Consider the following 21,792-nt stretch of genomic DNA (forward strand, 5'->3'; position numbering starts at 1 on the left):
TTAAGGTATGGCATTTGTTACTAAGAGAAAGGAGTAGTGAAGAAATTCCAAAAGTAACAACGATGACATCTACTAACTAAAAGGGAAGAAAAGGACTTTCACACATACTTGAAGGAGAATAGTGAAAAATGGAGATTTTATTGTTGAGTCAATGGTAAAGAAAAGAAAGCTATGAATCCTCAAGATTAATTGCTGATAAAATTGAATTTGAGGTAAAAATGATTTAAAAGTGCTAAGAGAGTAATTATATTTTGATAGAAGTTATGATCATTAGCACTCATAAAAGTATTGCATCTTTATGCACTAATCAAAAGAGTATAAAAAAATAGAAAGCAAATTATTAACGAAGATGGAGAAAAGTTAACACATAAAATCAAAGTAGAACTTCTGCCTCTAGTAATGATGAACTAGATAATGAGGACAACTCTTCTTTAGAAGGCAATAAGAATAAAATATTCTACTTTAAGGACATTAGAGAGCTAATGACGTAGGAAGGGATACTGGGCCAAGATCTGGCAGAAGATGGAAATCCAAAGATGCAAACCTAACATTTGAGGTTACTTTTCCCCAGCAGCTTTTGTGAATCCAGAAGAAGCAGTTAAGAGGCTGAGCAGTACTTTAGACAGCCTTGGTGAGCTAAGAGGACAAAAGATGGAGGTCAGGGCCCACCAGGTGTGGGGTATCTCTTAAACATGCTGCTTTTGGGAATGGAAACTTGAAGAGCTGCTTAGGAATAAGGTTGAACTGCAGGTAAATCAGCTCTGATATAGGTTGAAGCATAGCTTTGAGTCATTTGTGAGGGCCGGAAAAAAAATATCAATCCCTGGATTAGTCTAGTACCCCCAGCCACATGTCAGAAGCAAATAAAAGTCTCTGTAGAATTTGTTTCTTAGGCTTCAAGATTTTTGCAGAAGGAGTTAATTAAATATGTTCAGCATACAATTCAAGATGACCAGCATTATAGGGAAACTAGACAACATGAATGAGAACCAGAGAGAAGCAATAAGAGAAACAGAGCCATCAGAGCTTCATTTATTGTAATTATTACTAGACAGACTTTATTTTTTATTTATTTACTTACTTAATAGACGTATAGTTGATTTACAATGTTGTGTTAGTTTCTGGTGTACAGCAAAGTGATTCAGTTATACATATATATATTCCTTTTCAGATTTTTTTCCATTGTAGTTTATTACAAGATATTGAGTATAGCTCTCTGTGCTATACAGTAAGACCTTGTTGTTTATCTATTTTATATATAGTAGTTTGTATGGACAGAGACTTTAAATAACAATGTTTATTATGTTCTTGGGGGATGAGAGACAAGTTTGAATATTTTAGTGGAGAACTGGAAATTATGAAAATTGAAGTAACATATTTGGAAAATAATTCAATAGAAATTCTCAAATGGAAATATATAATAACTGAATTAAAAACTAAATAAATGGGCTTAATACATCCTGAAGAAGACAGAACTCATGATCTTGGAAATATGTCAGGAGAAAATATCTACAATGAAAAAGGGAAAGAAATTTTTTAAAAATTAAAAATGGTAAGAGTAGTTCTATGTTAATTGAACCCCAGGAGAGAAGAGAGAGAATATGGGGCTAAAGCAATATTTGAGGAAACAATTGCTGAGAATTTTCCAAAATTGATGAAAGACACCAATTCAGAGATTTAACAAGTCCAACCCAAGTAAAATAAAAAAAGGATTCCACATTGGAGTGAAATGGCTGAAAAAACAATCTTAAATGCAGCCAGAGAAGTCACATTACTTTAAAAGGATCAGTAGAAATTCCTACAGCTGACTTCTCAACAAAAAAGAAAACCATAAGACTACATAGAATACTGAAGAAAATAACAGCCAATCAAGAATTATATACCCTGTACCATATCCTCCGAAGTTGAATAAACATTTACAATCAAAAACCTAAGAGAATTCACTTATCAGACCACCACTAAAAGAAATACTGAAGGATGTGTTTCAGATAGAAGAAAAATGATTCTAATGGAAGGCTAGAGAGGTAGGAAGGAATGAAGAGCAACAAAAGTGGTAAGAAATCTTAAATGAATATTGATTCTATAAGGTACAAATAAAGACTCATGGCACTAGATAACAGCATATAAATCTGGATGGAGGGAATGAAGTTAGTGTTCTAAGGTCAATGACTTGCTCTCAAGAAGGGAATGTGCCATTTAACATTAGACTTTGATAAATCAAGGATGCATATTGTAAACTCTAGAGCTGTGCTGTCTAATAGAAAGCCAATGCAAGCCACATTTATAACTAAGTTTTTTAATAGCCACATAAAATAGAAGTAGGTGAAATTAATTTTAATACTACATTTTATTTAACCCAAAATATCCAAAACATTATTTTAACATGATGATCAATATAAAACATTATTGAGATATTTTACATTCTTGTTTTTCATACTAAGTCTTCAAAATCCCACTTATGGCACATCTCAGTTCAGACTAGCCACATTTCAAATACTCGGTAACCACATGTAGCTACCATATGGGACAGTGCATCTCTAGGATAACTACTAAAAGAATAGTAAAATAAAAAAAATATATACCTTCCATCCACAGATAAAAAACCAAAATGGAATAATGAAAATAATCAATTTAGAAGAAGGTAAGAAAGATGAGAAAAAGGAACATGGAACCAGCAGGACAAATAGAAAGCACAAAGCTGGATGGTAGATTTAAACTCCAATAATATCAGTAAGTATAACATATGAGGCTGGATTAAATGCTCTGGTTAAAAGACAAATATTAGCTTACTGTATGAAAAAACACCCAACTACATACAGTTGGAAACACATCTGAAATATAACAATATTGAAAGTGAGAGGAGTGAAAAATGTATTCCATGTAAATATCAATCAAAAAATTTGGAATAGTTATATTAACATCATAGTAGGTTTTAAAGCAGAAAACATCTGAGATAAAGAGAGGTGCTTCAAGATGAAAATCATTTGTTGAACTAGGAAAGTATGAGGATTTGATTTGTACTTAGTAACATAGCTGAAAATATATCAAGCAAAGTTGCTAGAAGTACAAGAAGACGTAGAAACCCCCAATTACAGTGGGATATTTTTAACATTCCTCTTTCTTTAACACGCTGACAAAAAACCAGTAAGGATATAAAAGATATGAACAACACAAACTGGATCTAGTAGGTTTATATGAAATGCTGTACCCAAAACCCTTAAGATACATGTTCTTTTCAAGGTTACAGAAAACATTTACAAAAATTGACCAAACTTGACCATAAAGCAACTCTCAACATGTTTCATTGAGATTATACTGAGTCTGTTCTCTGATCACAGTGTAAGTAAACTAGAAATTATTAATAAAAAGGTAAATATACTAGGAAATGGTAAAAAAATCAAACATTTAAGAATCTATTTCAAGAAATTAGAAAAAGAACAACTTAACTTGCTTTATTTCCCAAGTTGAGTCTGTTTTACCCGAATAACATAGAAGAAAAGAAGTAATAAAAGAGCAAGAATTATTGAATTAAAACAGACATTAAGTAGCAACATGCCAAAACTTTGTTCTTTAAAAAAGTGCATAAAATTAATAAACCTCAGACTGATCAAAGAAAAAACACAAGTAACAAATATGAATGAAAAGTGGGGCATCTGCATAAATTTTAATGTCGTTAAAAAATCATGGATATTGTGAACAAAATGTATGACAATAGGTGGCAATTTATATGACATGGACAGAATCCCTGAAAAATTTAATTTGTCAAAATGCACACAAAAAGGAATTAGAAAACGTAAGTACTCTTGTTATTATTAAAGACAATGAATCCGTAATAAAAATGTTCACTCAAAGGAAACTCCAAGGCTAGATGGTTTTACAAGTGTATTCGTGTAAACATTTAGGAAAAATAACACCAAAAGTTTTACAATTACATTACTTAATTATGGAAACATTTGAGTTTGCAACCCTTGCCTAAGGTAATGCCTGTCGCGTTTTAGTGATCAGGTTTCTGTAACTATTTGATATTTTTAAGGTTTGTTTCTATAGTCAGAACTTTTTCTTATGCCTTCATTCACGAATGCTTATTGACTATTTTGAATGTTAGATGTGTATTGGAAGCATTTCATATACATAAATGAACAAAATATGTATCTAGTTATCCTGAAGTTAATGTCTAATGAAGGAGACAGATGTTTACACAAAAAATTTAAAGTACAGTTTAGTGTGAAAAGTGCTGCAATAAAAAGATGGGTATAGAGAGCTTTGGGAGCAGTGCAGAGGAACATCTGATTGTCTAGAGAAGACTTCAGTGAATAGGTGATGTTTGAGCTAAGCCCTAAAAGGTGAGTATTAACTTGCCAGGCAGATCGGGAAGGAATATTTAGGAAGGATTAATAAAATGTGTGAATATCGAGAACCTGGCTTATTGGAGAATTTATTGTATGCAGTTCAGGTGAAATACAGGGTAAAGAAGAAAATAGGAGAAGAAAGGAAGGTAAGGACATATCTCAAGAACCTTTTATGCCATGTTAAGGATAAAATATGGACCACTTCCAGCCTTTTAAGTGTAACATGGTCAAGTTTTTGTTTTAAAATTATTATTCCAATATAGAGAGGAGATTGAAATGGGGCAAAACTTGAGGCAGGGAGACTTGAAGGTTGTTGCAGTAGATATTCAGGTAAGGTGATGAGAACTTAAACTAGAAAAGAGGTGGGAATTAGGAATGATAATCCGAAGTAAAGGTTTTGGTTTTGGCATAGTGTTGAGCTTTTGTTTCTGGCATCAATTTGTCAACAAGTTTGTTTACTTTTTATGACTGCTTTTTGGTTTTGATAAATTGTCACAGAATGTGAATGCAAACTTATGAAAATAGTTCAATATTTAGAAAAGGTGGAAGATGATCTTATTCTAGACCAATAAAATTGGAAATTGATACTTATACATGTGGATTTCTTTTCTTTTTTTCTGGAGCTGATCAGAAACAAAATAAATGTTTAGATTAACAAGGTACTGTTTTTAGTAAAACAGAAAATGTGTATCTTCTACAGACCCACCTAGGATTTAGCATTTTGAGACAGAAGAAATTGTTTACCTTTGCAATATACTTTTTTTTTTAAGTTGAAGTATAATTGTCATACAACACTTTATTACTTTCAAGTGTATAACAATGATTTCATGTTTGTATATAGTGAAATGATTACCACAAGAAGTCTGGTTAATATCCATCACCATACATAATTCAAAATATATTTTTTTCTTGTGATGAGAACTTCTAAGATCTACTCTTAGCAACTTTCTAACATGCAGTATAATAATAGTCATGCTGTATATTACATCCCTGTGGCATTTTTTTGACTGAAAGTTTGTACCTTTTGATTCTCTTCACCCATTTCGCCTACCCTCCCATTCTCCACCTTTGGCAACCACCAGTTCATTCTCAGTATATATATATATATATATATATATATATATATATATATTCATATATATTTAAAAGATTCCACATATAAATGAGATAATACAATATTTGTCTTTATCTGACTTATTTCACTGAGCATAATGCCCTCAGGGTCCATCTCTGTTGTTACAGATGGCAAGATGTTATTCTTTTTTTTAATGACTGAATAATATTCCACTGTGTGTGTGTGTGTGTGTGTGTGTGTACACACACACACTGATTTTCTTTATCCATTCATCTGTTGATGGACACTTTGGTTGTTTCCATATCTTGGCTGTTGTAAATAACGCTGCAATGAACATGGGGGGTGCATATATTTTTTCTAGTTAGTGTTTTCATTTTATTTATTAAAACTTGAGGACTGGGATTGGGACTTATTGATATTTATGAGCAAGGATGAGTATATATATAGTAAGGTACTTAAATTGTGTGATGAATGAACAAAGATTGATATAACAGAGAAATTAGCAGCAAAGGAATCTGACATCTGTTTGGAGAAGAAATCCCAAAAGCAAAATGGAAACCTTTTACGGGAGGTGGGGGGGAAGAGGAGTAAGATACCTTGTGTTTAGAAAGCATGGCATCCTCTGACCCTCACTTTGCCACATAAGCAGGATCATTTTGTGGTCACATTATTTTTGCTTAAAATTTGTCAGTGAAATTTCTGAAGGAGCTGAAACCACCTTAAAATAATTTTTCTGATGTTTCTACACTAATTTAATTTATTTTTGCTTTTGTTTTAGGAAACACTCCTTTACATCTTGCTGTGATGTTAGGAAATAAAGGTTAGTAAATATGTTCTTTTTTTGTTTAACTTCACTCATGTATAGTCAGTTTAAATATTTTAAGATGAGTTTTACGTTTTGAGTTTTAAAAAATTTGCCTGATTATTTGATGTGCTAATTGAGTTTAGGATTCAGTATATTAAAAAACACAAATACTTTCTCATTTTTCATAGCACTTTTTTCAAAGAATTAGTGGAAGTCTTATACTAATCTTTATGCCTTTTGAAGCTTTTTTTTTTTTCTTGTTTGGTTATTTTATCAAGGAAGTATAATTTCAGGAGACTCTTGTTTCCAAATATTAAGTTTTATTAATTATTGTAATACTTTTAATATTCAAAGAGTTTTATAAGATTCTTTAATATGGACTATTTTATATATCTAAACTCATAAGTCTAGATTTTTTATGGTAGATGATAATAAAAAGTTAGTACTTATTTATTCTCCAAAAAGAAAAAAGGAAAGCAACAACTCATAGACAGGTGATTTAAAAGATCTACTTTTTAAGGCTATTCCTAGATGCAATAAGTCTTAGTTATCTGGATTCCCAGTAACCCTGGAAAGTGAGGATTCCAGATAGCTGATTGGCAACCTTTTGAGTGCTAGATTTTTAAATTTTGGATGTGTTTGATAAAAATCTTTGGAAAACATATACTCTTGAATTTTTAAACAGGCTAATTAATTTTTGTTAACACTTTTCTGATGATCTAGCTGTATCATTATGAACATCTATTATTGTTATATAGTGTGATGTGGCTGTTGCTGTAAACATTTGATCTGAATGTATGATGATCTGAAGGATGTTACTAGAACTTGCTTTGTTGAAAAAAAATTCTTTTGTTGGTTTGGTTTTATTAAGTTCTTGTGCTTAGGTGAAGCATATGATTTGTAGGAAATTTAATACTACATAAATTGGGGGCTCAAATCTTTATTTCTTTATTTAGTTATGTTATTTTTTTTCTCCTTCTTACAAGGAAGAGACTGAGTCAAGTAACCTTTTTTTTTTTTTTGCGGTACGCGGGCCTCTCCCGCTGCGGAGCACAGGCCCCGGACACGCAGGCCCAGCGGCCACGGCTCACGGGCCCAGCCGCTCCGCGGCACGCGGGACCCCCCCGGACCAGGGCACGAACCCGCGCCCCCTGCAGCAGCAGGCGGACTCCCAACCACTGCGCCACCAGGGAAGCCCAGTCAAGTAACTTTTAAGTAAAGAGAGATTCATTAAGGTGCTACATATTATAGAAATTCAAGCTATGGGGACTAGCTATGTCTCAGGAAGAGTAGTAACCAAGACAGTCTGGGAGATCAGCGATCCTTTCTCCCTTCCTCCCTCTCTGTCTCCCTCCTTCCCTCCTTCCCCCGCCCCCACCCCCACCCCCACAACCTTCCTCCTTCCTTCCCTTCGGATATGTATATCCATCTATTTGTCCAACTATCAATCATCTATCATCTGTCTCTTATGGTGCATCTGCTGTTCTTTCTTTATATATATATGTGTGTGTGTGTGTGTGTGTGTGTGTGTGTGTGTGTGTGTGTGTGTATATATACATATATATATATATATATATAATATTCTCCCTTTTCTTGATTGACTTTTCTGTTTAGTGAAATTGACCATGACCCAAAATAACTGTTCTAGGTTCCTAAACCTTCAAGGCTTTGATTTCAGTGTTCTCCACCAAGTAGTTCAGTTTCTTAGGTTCCTGAATTTCTGAACAAAAAGTTTGATTGGTCTAGTTCATGTCGAGCCAAGTCACAGTGATGAGGGACTGGCAATCTCATGAATTGACTTTGGGATATATATTTACTCCTGTGAAGTTAGCTTTAGCTTGGCTGGCTTTGGGTGAGAGTTGGGAGTAGAAGAGGAAATCAGGAATACAGAGGAAGAATGTTTATCAGGAATATTGGCAGGGCAGACAATGATAGTCATCTTTAGTATAGATACCTTGGTGAAAAGATATCAGATATAGTTAGCTAAATTTGAGCAGTTGAAACTTATGCTTTCTTTCAAAGAACATTCGATCAGAACTTTAGAAAATAACTGGAATGTATTCATTTACAATATGCTAGATGCTTTTTTTAGGGCTTTATGCATGTTTACTCATTTAACACAACAACCATGTGAGGAAGATACTATTATTATCCCTATTTTACAGATGAAAAAGTTAGCTCTGAGAAGTTAAGCAACTTTCCCAGGGTAAAGTAGCAGAGTTTTGACTTGAACTTGGAGTATCTTGTTCCAGAGCCTGGATTCCTGATTATTATGGTGAATTGCCTTGCTCTCTTTTCACTGTGAACCATTCAAAAAGGAAATGGTCTAAATCAAAGTTAGCTAACATGCATCGAGCTTCCCTCCTGTTTTTGTGGAAAATATAGTTAATTTGATGCCAAGTCTGATTGCTATTCTAAATTTAGCACTTTAATAGTAAATATGGATTTGCCAGGATTCGAATATGAAATTAAACATATCTACCATCCTAGGTCTAAGTGTTCTAATTTTCAGTAGCGGTATTGTTAGGTTTCATCATAGGATTGTATCAGCCTATCCAAAATGTGTTTCACAGAATTAGTTTCATGGGATATTGATAAGTTTTTAGAGGAAAATAGTGCTTCCAGGTCAAATTGATTCTGAAAATAGTGAGTTAAGTTTTAAGCAGTTTTGTTTATTGTGGACCTTCTTAGAACTTTTGATATGCTAATATTCATTGTGACCTTCTGAATTGGAGCCTTCTGTTGGATATAGAGTCATTGTTCCAATAGTTATTTGGTATTTTCTCTTTTTCACAAGTATCTTGAGAAACTAGAGTTCTGTGGAACATATTTTGGGAAAAACTTGGTTAGATGATTCAGGATCTGCAAATAATGTCAGTATTTGCTCTTCCTGAGTCTTTTTCATGTAGAGTAGGTACAGCCATTAATATACTGATCAATTTATAATTTTCCATTTACATTTTTCCAGTTGAATACTCTTTTTTGCTTTTTTTTTTTGACCTTTTAATATTTTTGATATTTGGTTGCATAGGAGTGAGATTGAAATATGTAGTGGAAGATAAAACATCTACCTTATACTTAATTCTGTAAAGCAATTTTACATTATACCATTGTTCAATCTGTGCCACTTTTATCTTCTCCTTTAGAGATATACTATGCCTTTAGTGACTTCACTGTTGAAGGGCACTTTCTGTTTGTATACTTGTTTGTAAACATAGTAAAAATTCCCAGGGTATTCAAATATTTGTTGACTGAATTAAAGAGAGATACCCTATGACCTATACACCTTTATTTACTTCTCTCAGTCATCTTAACCTACTGAATAACCTTATTTTTCACCATTGAAGTCTGATTTTTTCTGAATTTCTGAGTCTATTGACCATGTTTGCCATGTTGGCTGGCAAGTTTTTCAACTATGGATTTGAATTGAAATGGAGAAAAACATTATACTTAAAAGATTTCAGGAATCTTTAGGAGGTGAACTAGAAAACTAACCTTTAATTCTTATTCTTTTGGTTAGACATCAGAAAAAATTCTTCAAACCAGTTGCTGCAACTTTTAATTTATTATCAGTATTTTTTGGAACTGCAGTTTTCCATTTTTTTTCTGAAATAAGTCTAGAGTTAGTTTGATTTTTCATCTTCATAAGGGTCTCTCTGAATATTCTGTTTTGTTCCCAGTTGTCCTATTTATCCCATTCACTCTCTTTATATTTTGTCACCTGTATAGCTCTGGTATATTTATATGTGATTTCTGTTTATCATAATTTCATTTTGTTTAGACTCCTCAAGTCATAACTTCTTTGTGGCGCATTTGTGCATTTTTAAGCCTTACTGCCTGATTGTTAACTACCTTTTTTTCTTATTATTCATTGTTACAGTTGCTGAGAGAAGGCATTTGATTGTTCCAGTTTTTTTTTTTTTTTTTTTTTTTTAATGTATGAGACTAGGTCAGAGATCATGGCATATCTATGATTTTCTGGCTTTTCGTTAGTTGCTCATTTCTACATCAGTTGAGTTGTGATGTGAGCAAAAGGCCTGTGGCAAGGTCTGTGGCGTATGAGAAAACGGTTGACATCTTTAACGTATATATAAATCATACCAGTTCTATACCTTAGTTTATGCAATTGGTATATTGCTTTAGATACTGTTGTGCATCTTCCTTTTCAATATTTTTAAACTAATATTTTTTCTTTAATGATTTTTAGGTTATTAATACATGCTTGATGAAACAATTGAAATAATACAGTATAAAGATGTATATAAAAAGCATCATCTCTCCTACATTTTTTCTGATGTAATTAACATTAATAGCCTAGTGGGCATCCTTGCACACCTTCCTCCTTGTAATACAGGGGCTTAGTTTGTTTTTACTTAAGTTGAATCACTGCATCTAGTACTTTGCCATGTTTTTCCTTTCACTCAAAAGTTTATCATGAAATACAAAGTCTGTAGATATCTATCCATGTTCATGTTCCCCTACTTCTTTATTTATGCACACAAACACATATTTACATAAAACCCCCTGGTAGGTTTCTTTAGGAGAGTGTACATTTTATTTATGTATGTATTTATTTATTTATTTTTTTTTGATTCTTTTCTTTGGGGGGGAGTATAATTGCCTTACAGTGTTGTGTTAGTTCCTGCTGTACAACAAAGTGAATCAGCTATACGTATACATATATCCCCATATCTCCTCCCTCTTGAGCCTCCCTCCCACCCCGCACCCCCCCAACCCCCACCGTCACACCCCTCTAGGTCATCACAGAGCACTGAGCTGAGCTCCCTGTGCTGTACAGCAGCTTCCTACTAGCTGTTTTACACATGGTAGTGTATATATGCCAATGCTACTCTCTCAATTCGTTCCACCCTCCCTTTCTCCCTCTGTGTCCACAAGTCTGTTCTCTACTTCTGCACCTCTTTTCCTGTTCTGCAAATAGGTTCATCAGTACCATTTTTCTAGATTCCATATATATGCGCTAATATACGATATTTGTTTCTCTCTTTCTGACTTACTTCACTCTGTATGACAGACTCTAGGTTTATCCACATCACTACAAATGACCCAATTCCATTCCTTTTTATGGCTGAGTAATATTCCATTGTATATATGTGCCACATCTTCTTTATCCATTCATCTGTCGATGGACATTTAGGTTGCTGCCATGTCCTGGCTATTGTAGATAGTGCTGCAGTGAACATTGGGGTGCATGTGTCTTTTTGAATTATGGTTTTCTCAGGGTATATGCCCAGTAGTGGGTTTGCTGGGTCATATGGTAGTTCTATTTTTAGTTTTTTAAGGAACCTCCATACAGTTCTCCATAGTGGCTGTATCAATTTACATTCCCACCAACAGTGCAAAAGGGCTCCCTTTTCTCCACACCCTCTCCAGCATTTATGGTTTGTAGATTTTTTGATGATGGCCATTCTGACCGGTGTGAGGTGATACCTCATTGTGGTTTTGATTTGCATTTCTCTAATAATTACTGATGTTAATTTTTTCATGTGGTTTTTGGCCATCTGTATGTCTTCTTTGGAGAAATGTCTATTTAGGTCTTCTAGAGGGTCCATTTTATTTATTTATATATTAAAAAAATTCTTTTTAGCTGGTCTATCATCTTCTCTCCTTATTAACCCCCTTCTCCCATTAAACATGGTAATCCGTGTTAACAGCCTGCTAGGTATTCTTCCATACTGTTCTCCATGCTTATTATTATATACAAATATGTGTGTATGTATCTAAACACACATTCATATGTGTAGTTTTTATTTATTCCTTTATAAAAACATGTGATCATAATATACTTCTCCATTGAGCAGATATATGATTTAGCAGTGCAATGTAGACATTTCTTTCAGTCTATTGGGATGACTTAAATTCATTCTTGTTTTTAATATTTGTCTTTTTTATTCATTTTTTTCTTTCAATGCTTTATTATGAATAATTTCAGATATACAGATAAACTGAAGGATTATCACTATGAGCATTCAAATACTCTCTACCTAGCTTCAATAATTGTTCACATTTTATCATTTGCTGTATTTTTCTCTTTATCTTAGTGTTTTATATGTGTGTATATATATATATATATATTTTTTTTTTACTATTTTTGCTGTAACATTTGAAAACTAGATGTAAGCATCATGACATTTTACCACCAAATACTTCAGCATGCATCTCTAAGAATAAGGACATTGTCTATCATGACCAAAATATCATTATCACACCTAAGAAAGATAATAATGTTGTTATAATATCTGATATCCAATCCATATTTAAATTTCTCCAGTTGTTCGAAAAATGTCTTTTATCAGTGTTTTATATTGAATCAAGATCTGATTGGGATTCATTCATTACATTTGGTTGTTTGTTTCAGATAATCTAGAAAAGTTTGCCCACCTTTTTTCCCCCTTCCTTTGTACCTGACTTTTTGAAGTGTCTTCCCCAGTTAATTTGTAGAATGTCTCCCATCTCAGTTTTGCCTGATTATTTTCTCATAATGTTATTTAACTTGTTCCTTATACTCTGTTTTTTCTATGAATCAAAAATTAAGTATCGATGCTTTATTAGATTCAGATTAAACATTTCTGGAAAGAATACTGCAGAGGCATATGAACTTTATATTGTATCACATTAGGAAACATAATTTTAAGTTATCCCACTATTACTGCCACTAAGTTTTTTGTTTTTTTTTTTGCGGTATGCGGGCCTCTCACTGTTGTGGCCTCTCCCATTGCAGAGCGCAGGCTCAGCGGGCATGGCTCACGGGCCCAGCCGCTCTGCGGCATGTGGGATCCTCCTGGACCGGCACACGAACCCGTGTCCCCTGCATCAGCAGGCGGACTCTCAACCACTGCGCCACCAGGGAAGCCCTGCCACTAAGTTTTGATCACTTGTTTGAGATGATGATCTTCAGCTATCTCTACTGTAAAGGAACACTTTTCATTTTATTAAGTAATCTTGGGATGATACTTTAAGTAAATATCCTATTTCCCAGCACATAGCCTTTTACCTAGTGACTTTAGCATTCATTGGGGTCCTTTGCCTGTATCAGTTATTACATTGTTGTTATTGCTGATTTTCTAGTTTTATCATTTCTTCTACATTTATTAGCAGTCATTCTTCTATAAAGGAGAACTCATTGTCCTCTCATTTTTTGATGTCATTATGGGCCTATCAGTTTTTTTTTGTTTAATGTGTTGTAACTAGTCATTGTTCTTTTTGATGCTCAGTTTCTCAAATTTGGCCAATGGCTGACCATTCAGGTGGCTCCTTTGTCCTTTTGACTCTATTCTTTAAAAATGCCTGCATGTTATTAGTCCAGGGATATAGAAGCATCATGCTTTAGTCAGTCATTCTCCCATGATGGATATTCATATTTGCATTATAAATAATCCTAAAATAAATGTTCATGTACATATATTCTTATATATTACTAGCAGACTTTCTTAAACACCTTTGTGAAATTTCTGTATTTATTTTACTTTATTCTGATATAATTTCCTGCTAATGTAGATACTCCTTCTATTACTAGGAATAGTGCTAAAACAGTGCCATTCTTCCTCCACCTCAGCTCACTTGTATTACATTACAACTGTCATAACACCTTTATTTCCTTCAGAGCACTTATCATTAGCTTTTTTTATTTATTAGTTTACTTAATTATATTTTAATATTGGAGCTCTCTGATAGCAAGATCTTATCTTTCTTCTCACCAATCTTTCTTCTCACTACTTATATCCAGGACCTAGTACTTAGAATTGGCATATAATAGGCACTTGGTAAATATTTGCTAAAAGACTGATTGAATGAATGAATCATTCATTTAGGGAATTTAGGTTGGATAGCCATCCTAAATTTCCCATGAGCCTTGGTTTCAAATGTTTTTCTGCCTGTTAATATGCTTTTTATTTTGAATTAAAAACAAATTTCCTCAATGTATACAAGTGTCTATACCTTAGACTTTTTTTCTTCTGTAGGAAACTTTTATTCATGTTGTCATATATTATGTTCTTATTTTAAGACTCAGTTCAGATTACCTGTGTTAAATGTTGGATATGCCCCAGCCACTGGAGTTGGGAACAGTAAATACTATATAAACAAAACAATTGAAACCACACAATCCATTGATGAAGTACTATGTACATTAATTTTCCCATGAATAACTGGAAACGTTGAGAGCAATGATTTATACCCACCACCCCTGAACTTATCAGCCAAGATCCAAGAGGCCAGAGATCCCTCGGTGCTTCCTAAAATATCCAGTGTTGGGAATTCCCTGGCAGTCCAGTGGTTAGGACTCCATGCTTCCACTGCAGGGGGCATGGGTTCGATCCCTGATCCCTGGTCCGGGAACTAATATCCTGCATGCCTCAGGACACGGCCCCCCACCCCCCAAAAAAAGGAAGAGATAAAAGAAAAATCCAGTGGTTTGGGAACTGTGTCCTGAGCATAGATTTTTCTTTTATGTAATTATTCTGTCACTTGTGGCACAGTCTTCAGTGTTCCCCTTAAGTTTCAGTGGGTGACTGTGCCTGGGCTGGATGGTGAGCTTAGTATACCTTAGACTTTGTTTGATTACTAGAAGGACTGTCTGGATTTGTCCTTGTAGTCATAAACAAGTTTTTGTCCCTTTTGGGTGTTTTTCTGAAATAAACGAATTGTAAAATTTGAAAAATAAGGGTTTGTGGAAACGTTAGTGATTCTTTTTGAAAATACTTTTTTTCCCCCTGAAATAAATAATGAGCTTTCCATTTGACCTTGCAGATGTAAGTTCTTATTAGATAGTGAAATTTTTAGGTAAATTACTCTTGAGTTTCTTGGGCTGTCTTTTATAGTATGGAAACATTCTCAAAATACCCTTGGGAACAATTATTAGGGAATATAATAGTTTCTTTGCAGAGAGATCCAATTTATTTTTAGGTAATAGAATAGATACTTCTTGAATCTAAGGATCTGAAATAACCTGGTTTAGATACAGAGGAATTTTAAAAATTATTTAATTCTCTATAGTATAGTGCTTATATCATAGATCTATTAACTTGATTTCTTGAATTTTTACATGAGTTTTTAATTTAGAGATTCTGAAAATTGCATGATGTTTGACGTTATCACCATTTTATGTTTCAGAATGTGCCCATTTACTTTTGGCTCACAATGCTCCAGTAAAGGTGAAAAATGCTCAGGGATGGAGCCCGCTGGCGGAAGCCATCAGTTATGGAGATAGACAGATGAGTAAGCAATATAAATTACTATTGTTGATATGTATTCTAAAACTATGAAGTGATGCATTTGAGATATTTGTCATTCAGCGTAACTTTCCATACTATGAGAAGTTTGCAGTTACTTACAAACTTATATATGAATTATTCATGACTTTATATATATATAATTACTATATATATTATATATAAATGTACCTAAGTAAAAATATATATAGACATACAATATTATATTCGTTTCAGTAGTACAACATATTGATTATTTGTATGTATTGTGAAATGATCACCACAATACATCTAGTTAACATCTATCACCATACATAGTTACAGTACTTCTGTTTTTCTTGTGATGAGAACTTTTAAGATATACTCTTTTACAACTTTCATATATGCAGTACAGTGTTGTTAACTATAGTCAACACGCTGTACGTTGCATCCACATGACTTATTTCTTTTATAACTAGAAGTTGGTACCTTTTGACTCCCTTTATCTGTCTGTTCCCTGCACCCCATCCCTGACCGTTGGTGGCTCCAGTTCTTATCTATACTGAGACCTAGCTGTCTTTTGTCTCTCCAGGACTTACTCATAGTTTATACAGATTTTCATTGTGGTATATTTATGTTAGGGTAGTTTTAGGAATTCTATCAGACTCGGTCTTATTTTTGTAGCACATCAAAAGTTAGTTTGGAGGGAAAGAGACAGCAGTCTTTGTTGGTTTGCAGTCTTACCAGGAACTGGCAGTCTTCTTCATTTGGGTCTCAACTTTATATTTCTTTTCCCAACTCGTTAAGTAGATTAACTTCTCTTATATGTTTTCAAAGTGGTCCATTATTTTCCTTTGCAGCACTCAGCACACTTCTAAATAACTGTTCAATGTCTTTTCCCTACACTGTATCCTGATGGTATAATCTTTGTGAGGACTCAAGTCATGAATATGTTTTCTTATTCATCCTTTCATTTCTGGCTCCTAGAACAAAGAAAATTAAAACTGCAAAGAAAATTTGAGATTAATCGAGAATTAACATTTTTCTGAAAAGTATTATATTAAGATTTTTATTTACTATAACTCCATAGTAACTCTTTTAAACTATAAAGTTTAAAAAACTTTAAAATATTTTTTTCTTTTAAGAAAGTAATAACATTTGTTGTAGAAAATTAGGAAATTATTGAAGAACAAAAGGAAATAATTTCACCCAGAGAGTTATTATATTTTCTTCTAGTTTCTTTTTCTAGTCATGTTACTTTCCTATTTAAAACCCTTTAAAAATTCTTATTCTTAAGATGAAGATGAATATCTCTAACTTGGTTTATAAGATCTAGTATGATAATGTCAGTTTTTAATCTCCATCCTTATCTTGTTCTTTCCACATGGTTTCTGTATGTCAGCTCTGCTGGCTTTTCAGTTTCTTATGTTCACACATCCTTCCCCTTCTGCCCCAGCTCCTCATAATTCTTCAGATCTCAGTTCAAGTACAAGGAAGCTTTCTCTGCCCGTATACTATGCCAGAATTCTACCTGTCACTTTCATTAGGCAGTAAGCTTCATTTAGAGTAGGGATTGTCTGTTTGTCTCTTAAGTACATATCAGGTGCATTGGAAACATAGTAGGAATGTGCAATTAGCTTTGACATTGAGGAACTCATCTTAGTTGGGGGAGAGAAACCAATGAATATTCTGCAGTATTCTGAAGTATTCACAAAGTATAGAGGAAAAAAGATGAGGGAGAAAGTAATTTCAGTTTTGGCAAGGTGTTTGGTTTATTTAAGCTGAGTCTCAAAGGATTTTAGGAGTTAATAATTAGGTGGGTAAGGACATTCTAGCCTATGACAGCAGAATATATATAAAGCATGGAAATGTAAAGAACAAGGCACGTTTTAGGGAACAATGTATATTTCAGTGTGGCTCCCTAAATTAGGCTACACGGCAACCATGGGTGAAGGGGTGAAGTGTAGTTTTGAGAGATGAAGTTTGATGGTAAAGGAGCCACACTGACTGAGATGTGCTTTTCAAGGTTTTAATCTCAACCTCCAGTCACTGTAAAACCTCAGAAGACTTTAAAGCAGGAATTGACATTATTAGATAAGCCTGAAGACTGTTTAATTGAGTAGGGAGGCAAGAGATTTTTAGAAAAATAATCTTTAGAACAACTATGGTAAACTTGACTTAAAGAAGAGACAGTGTGTTTAGAAAAGTAAGGGATAGATTAGAAAGATAAATGAAGGAATCTACAGTGGTTGATTATCTCTTGGATACTGGTAGTAATGGAAGGATTCAGAGTAATTCCAAAGCCTTTATCATGGATTAATGGCTATCTCATTAATTAATTGATATACAGAAAATAGGAAAAAGAACAGTATGGATTTTAATTGATTTGGTGTTAGGTTTGTTGAGTTTGAGTTTTCTGTAGTATATGCAGGTGGAACTGTACAAGTAAGAAGTAGGAGATAATTAGACTGGAGCACAGAAGGAAGTGGAAGGCAGAAGATACACATTTAAGTAATACTTGGAGCAGTAGGGCATAGCTCCAAAAACTTTAGACACAAAAAACTGAAAACTTTACAAGTACTCTATATGGGAGAAGAAGGAAAGAGAAAGTTGTTAGTTGTGTTTTTTTGGAGCTCTTCATTTGAGTCTTTGTATGAATTCTGCCTAATATCATCCAAATCCTCTAAAGCTGATTTTATTTTCATTATCAATCACTGTTAATAAGATCCTTACAGTATGGGAGTACAAATATTGACCCTCCCCCCAAATATGATGGTAATTTTGTCTGATTGTGTTTTTTTATATAAATTTATTTATTTTATTTTATTTATTTTTGCCTGCTTTGGGTCATAGTTGCTGCGGGCAGGCTTTTTCTAGTCGCGGTGACCAGGGGCGACTCTTCGTTGCGGTGCACGGGCTTATTATTGCGGTGGCTTCTCTTGTTGCGGAGCATGGGCTCGAGGCGCGTGGGTTCAGTAGTTGTGGCACACAGGCTCAGTAGTTGTGGCTCGCGGACTCTAGAGTGCAGGGTCAGTAGTTGTGGCGCATGGGCTTAGTTGCTCTGCGGCATGTGGGATCTTCCCGGACCAGCGATCGAACCCATGTCCCCTGCATTGGCAGGTGGATTCTTTTTTTTTTTTTTTACGGTACGCGGGACTCTCACTGTTGCGGCCTCTCCTGTTGCGGAGCACAGGCTCCGGACGCGCAGGCTCAGCGGCCATGGCTCACGGGCCCAGCCGCTCCGCGGCATGTGGGATCTTCCCGGACCGGGGCACGAACCCGTGTCCCTTGCATCGGCAGGTGGACTTTCAACCACTGCGCCACCAGGCAAGCCTGGCAGGCGGATTCTTAACCACTGCACTACCAGGGAAGTCCCTGTCTAATTGTGTTCTGAGTGTTCGTTTCTGCTTCCACAAGTGACGTTATTTTTAATGTGAAGTCTCATAGAACAGGAATTTCTTTGCATACATTACTATGCTATATACAGTTGTTGTCACTACGTTTTTAATAATGTTTGGTCATTTTAACATAATTTTCTATTTACTAAATGTCTTCAGTCAATTACAGTATATTTAGTTAATGGAAACTATGTGACTTCTGCTTTTCATTGATATCTTTTCTATTTAGGAAATTAATTCTTTTTGTTCTTTATGTCAACAGGGGTCTGTTTGAATTTGAAGGCAAGGTAGATTGAATAAACATTTATTAAAGTATTTGCCTTTATAGTGGAGAAGAATTATAAAAAGAATTCTACTACATTTAGGTAATATCGCTTTGATATTAAAGTTAAATTATAATGAACATGAAGGTTAACCAGATTCATATAAATTTGAATCTGTAAAGAACCCTAATGTTTATATAGGTCATTGGTTCTCACACTATTTGGATTTTATAGACCAGAAAAGAATTTTATTAAAGGATTGTTGTAGAGTAGCCGACTTTTTCACTTTAGCATATAAGAACTTTAAAAGTACTTTCTTCTGCGATCACAATTTCATTAAAAAAATAAAAGACACTTTGAAACCAAAAATGAAAGAATAGTCCTTAAATTTTAAAAAAGTGTATAATGTATAAAGAAAAAGAAATCCACCCTGGTACCCAGTTTTTTCATTTGGCTGCATATCACTGGAAACTTGAACAGTTGGCCACTGAAATGTAGACTTGTGTTTGGGAACTGCTGACCGAGATCACAGGTAGTGTGTAACTGAAACTAGGTCCCGTGTTCCCTGACTTTTAGGTCTCATCCTCTTCTGTCCCAAAAGACCTTTAGTAATTTAAACATTGCTCTTTGATTTTTGGCTTTTAAAAATACATTGGGATTAAAGTTAGACCTGTGGTTAAAAATAAGTGTGGATTCTACTATTTCTCATATTCTTCCCTGAGCTTTTCCTTTTGGCCTTTGTGGACAAAACAAATCTGATTTAATAAGCTTTTATTACTGTCTTCTTTCCACATTATTTTTCCCCCAACCTTATACTTCCCTTATACTTCTGTATTCCATATAAGACGTTAAGTAGTTTATAAGAGTGCATACTGTAAAATAGTAAAAATAATAGTATTTTTATTTGTTTGTATGTATACATATGTATATGAAAACAGGACCAGGAGGAAATCAGCATGTATTGATGTATACATTTTAACCCCCTCTGTACATTTTTTCATCTTATTTCATTCAAGGCTAATATTTTCCCTTATTTCAATAAATGTTAGGGATTGATTGATTTTGCTAGTTAATTTTAGACCTTTATTCTAATAAACAAAACTTATACTTACCTACTTGCAGGCACAGTAGTAAGCAATTTATATAGAGCCTCTATAGTAACTCCATGTAGCAGATTTCACTTTATTCTTAATTGACATATGAAAAAAAGAAACTGAAGTTTAGGGAAATTAAGTAAGTGTTCCATGCTTATACAGCTAATAAGTAGTAATGCTGTGGTTTGCGCTTAGGCAGTTTGTCTAAATCTCCATCTCTTAACTGTTGAGAAGACGCTTTGGGGTTTCAGGTTTTATTAGAGTCAAAAGTTCTTTTCACAGATAGAGTAGGATTCATTTTAGTATTTTTTATGCTATGTTGGTGGTATGTGAGAGTACAGCCTCAAGTGAAAGAAGAACAGATGCAACTGGTAACAATTGCAGATAATTACATTTTTAGAAAAATAATGTCCAGTGGGATTTTTGAGATCTATCTTTGAGATCATCTTTTAGATCAGTGTTGACAACAGGACACTGCATCATCTGACTGAGATTGGTAATCTTGACTCAGTCAGATAAAGCCTACTGATGATTAAAAACTAGCAAAACTAGTATGAATAAGTTGATGTCGAGGTATCTGTTTTCAATTTTCCTTGAGGATCTTAACAGTTTTGCTAAAGGTATTTTCTAACTTATTCACAATATCTATATTATATCTCTGTGTAATAAGCCAGTGGTGTTTCCTAGCATGGTGAAATTGTTTTTCATAAATTTTTTATTGAGGTGTAATTGGCAAACTAGCATGGTGAAATTTATTTTAAATTAAAAAATTTTTTTAAATTTAAATTTTAGTTACAGCTCTTTTAAGGAAGCTTAAGCAGCAATCCAGGGAAAGTGTTGAAGAAAAACGACCTCGATTATTAAAAGCCCTGAAAGAGGTAGGCTAAATTTCTTTGCTGATTTTGCCCTAAAGGGTAATTGCAAGTATACTTTTAAGCATTTTAAAAATACAGTTTAATTTCTCACTAATTATTAAGGGTCAAGAAATGGTAAAAATCCTGCTTCAATTAAGCAATAATGACATTACAAAATACTCTGATTATGATATGTAATCTTATGGGAAGCATTATTTGCTTTGATCTTAGAAGGCAGATAAAGAATTATTGCGTTCAGTAAATTAGGTAAGAGCTCTAAGAAAAATGGAGGTAAGTCATAATTAATGGCAGTAGTTTTCCTTTGTCCTTTGGATTGAAAGATTTTCTATGAGCTGAAGTGCTACTGCCTTAGGAGCAGTTTGCATTTTCTTTATGTAACAAAACTCTTTTTGTCTGTTCTACTTCATGATGGTAAGAGCTGGGTGTGCTGGCACAGAAAGGGAGAGAGTTTTGTTTTCTGTTGTTTTTTCCTCTGTATTTTGGATGCGTGAAAGAACTGTGGGAGAAAGATATATCATCATGACTATGTCTTCTTTTAGGTATGCTTTGTTTTTGAAATCTCAAGGGATAAATTTTTTTGACAATATTTGATTAATAGTTCCTTGAACAGTTATAGTCTTTGATGTTTAGCTTCTAATTTGTGAAATAAAAACGTTCTCTATAGATCTCATATGATGACATATTATTTCAAATTTAGTAAACCTATCACTTTATAGAAAAAAAGTTT

The 21,792-nt window shown here is 33.9% G+C and overlaps 1 protein-coding gene across 1 annotated transcript in view; it reads left to right on the plus strand.

Moving 5' to 3' along the window:
* The window catches only part of ANKRD13C (ankyrin repeat domain 13C), an 80,961-nt gene that overhangs the window by 18,333 nt on the left and 40,836 nt on the right, over positions 1 to 21,792 (plus strand). Inside the window, exons 2-4 of the mRNA XM_082656996.1 lie at positions 6,203 to 6,244; positions 15,359 to 15,463; positions 20,983 to 21,068. Of these exons, the coding sequence (XP_082513122.1) occupies positions 6,203 to 6,244; positions 15,359 to 15,463; positions 20,983 to 21,068 (233 nt within the window). The remainder of the gene's footprint in view (positions 1 to 6,202; positions 6,245 to 15,358; positions 15,464 to 20,982; positions 21,069 to 21,792) is intronic.

Source organism: Grampus griseus (genome assembly GCF_964374135.1).
Source record: "Grampus griseus genome assembly, chromosome: 1".
Classification (NCBI taxonomy): domain Eukaryota; kingdom Metazoa; phylum Chordata; class Mammalia; order Artiodactyla; family Delphinidae; genus Grampus; species Grampus griseus.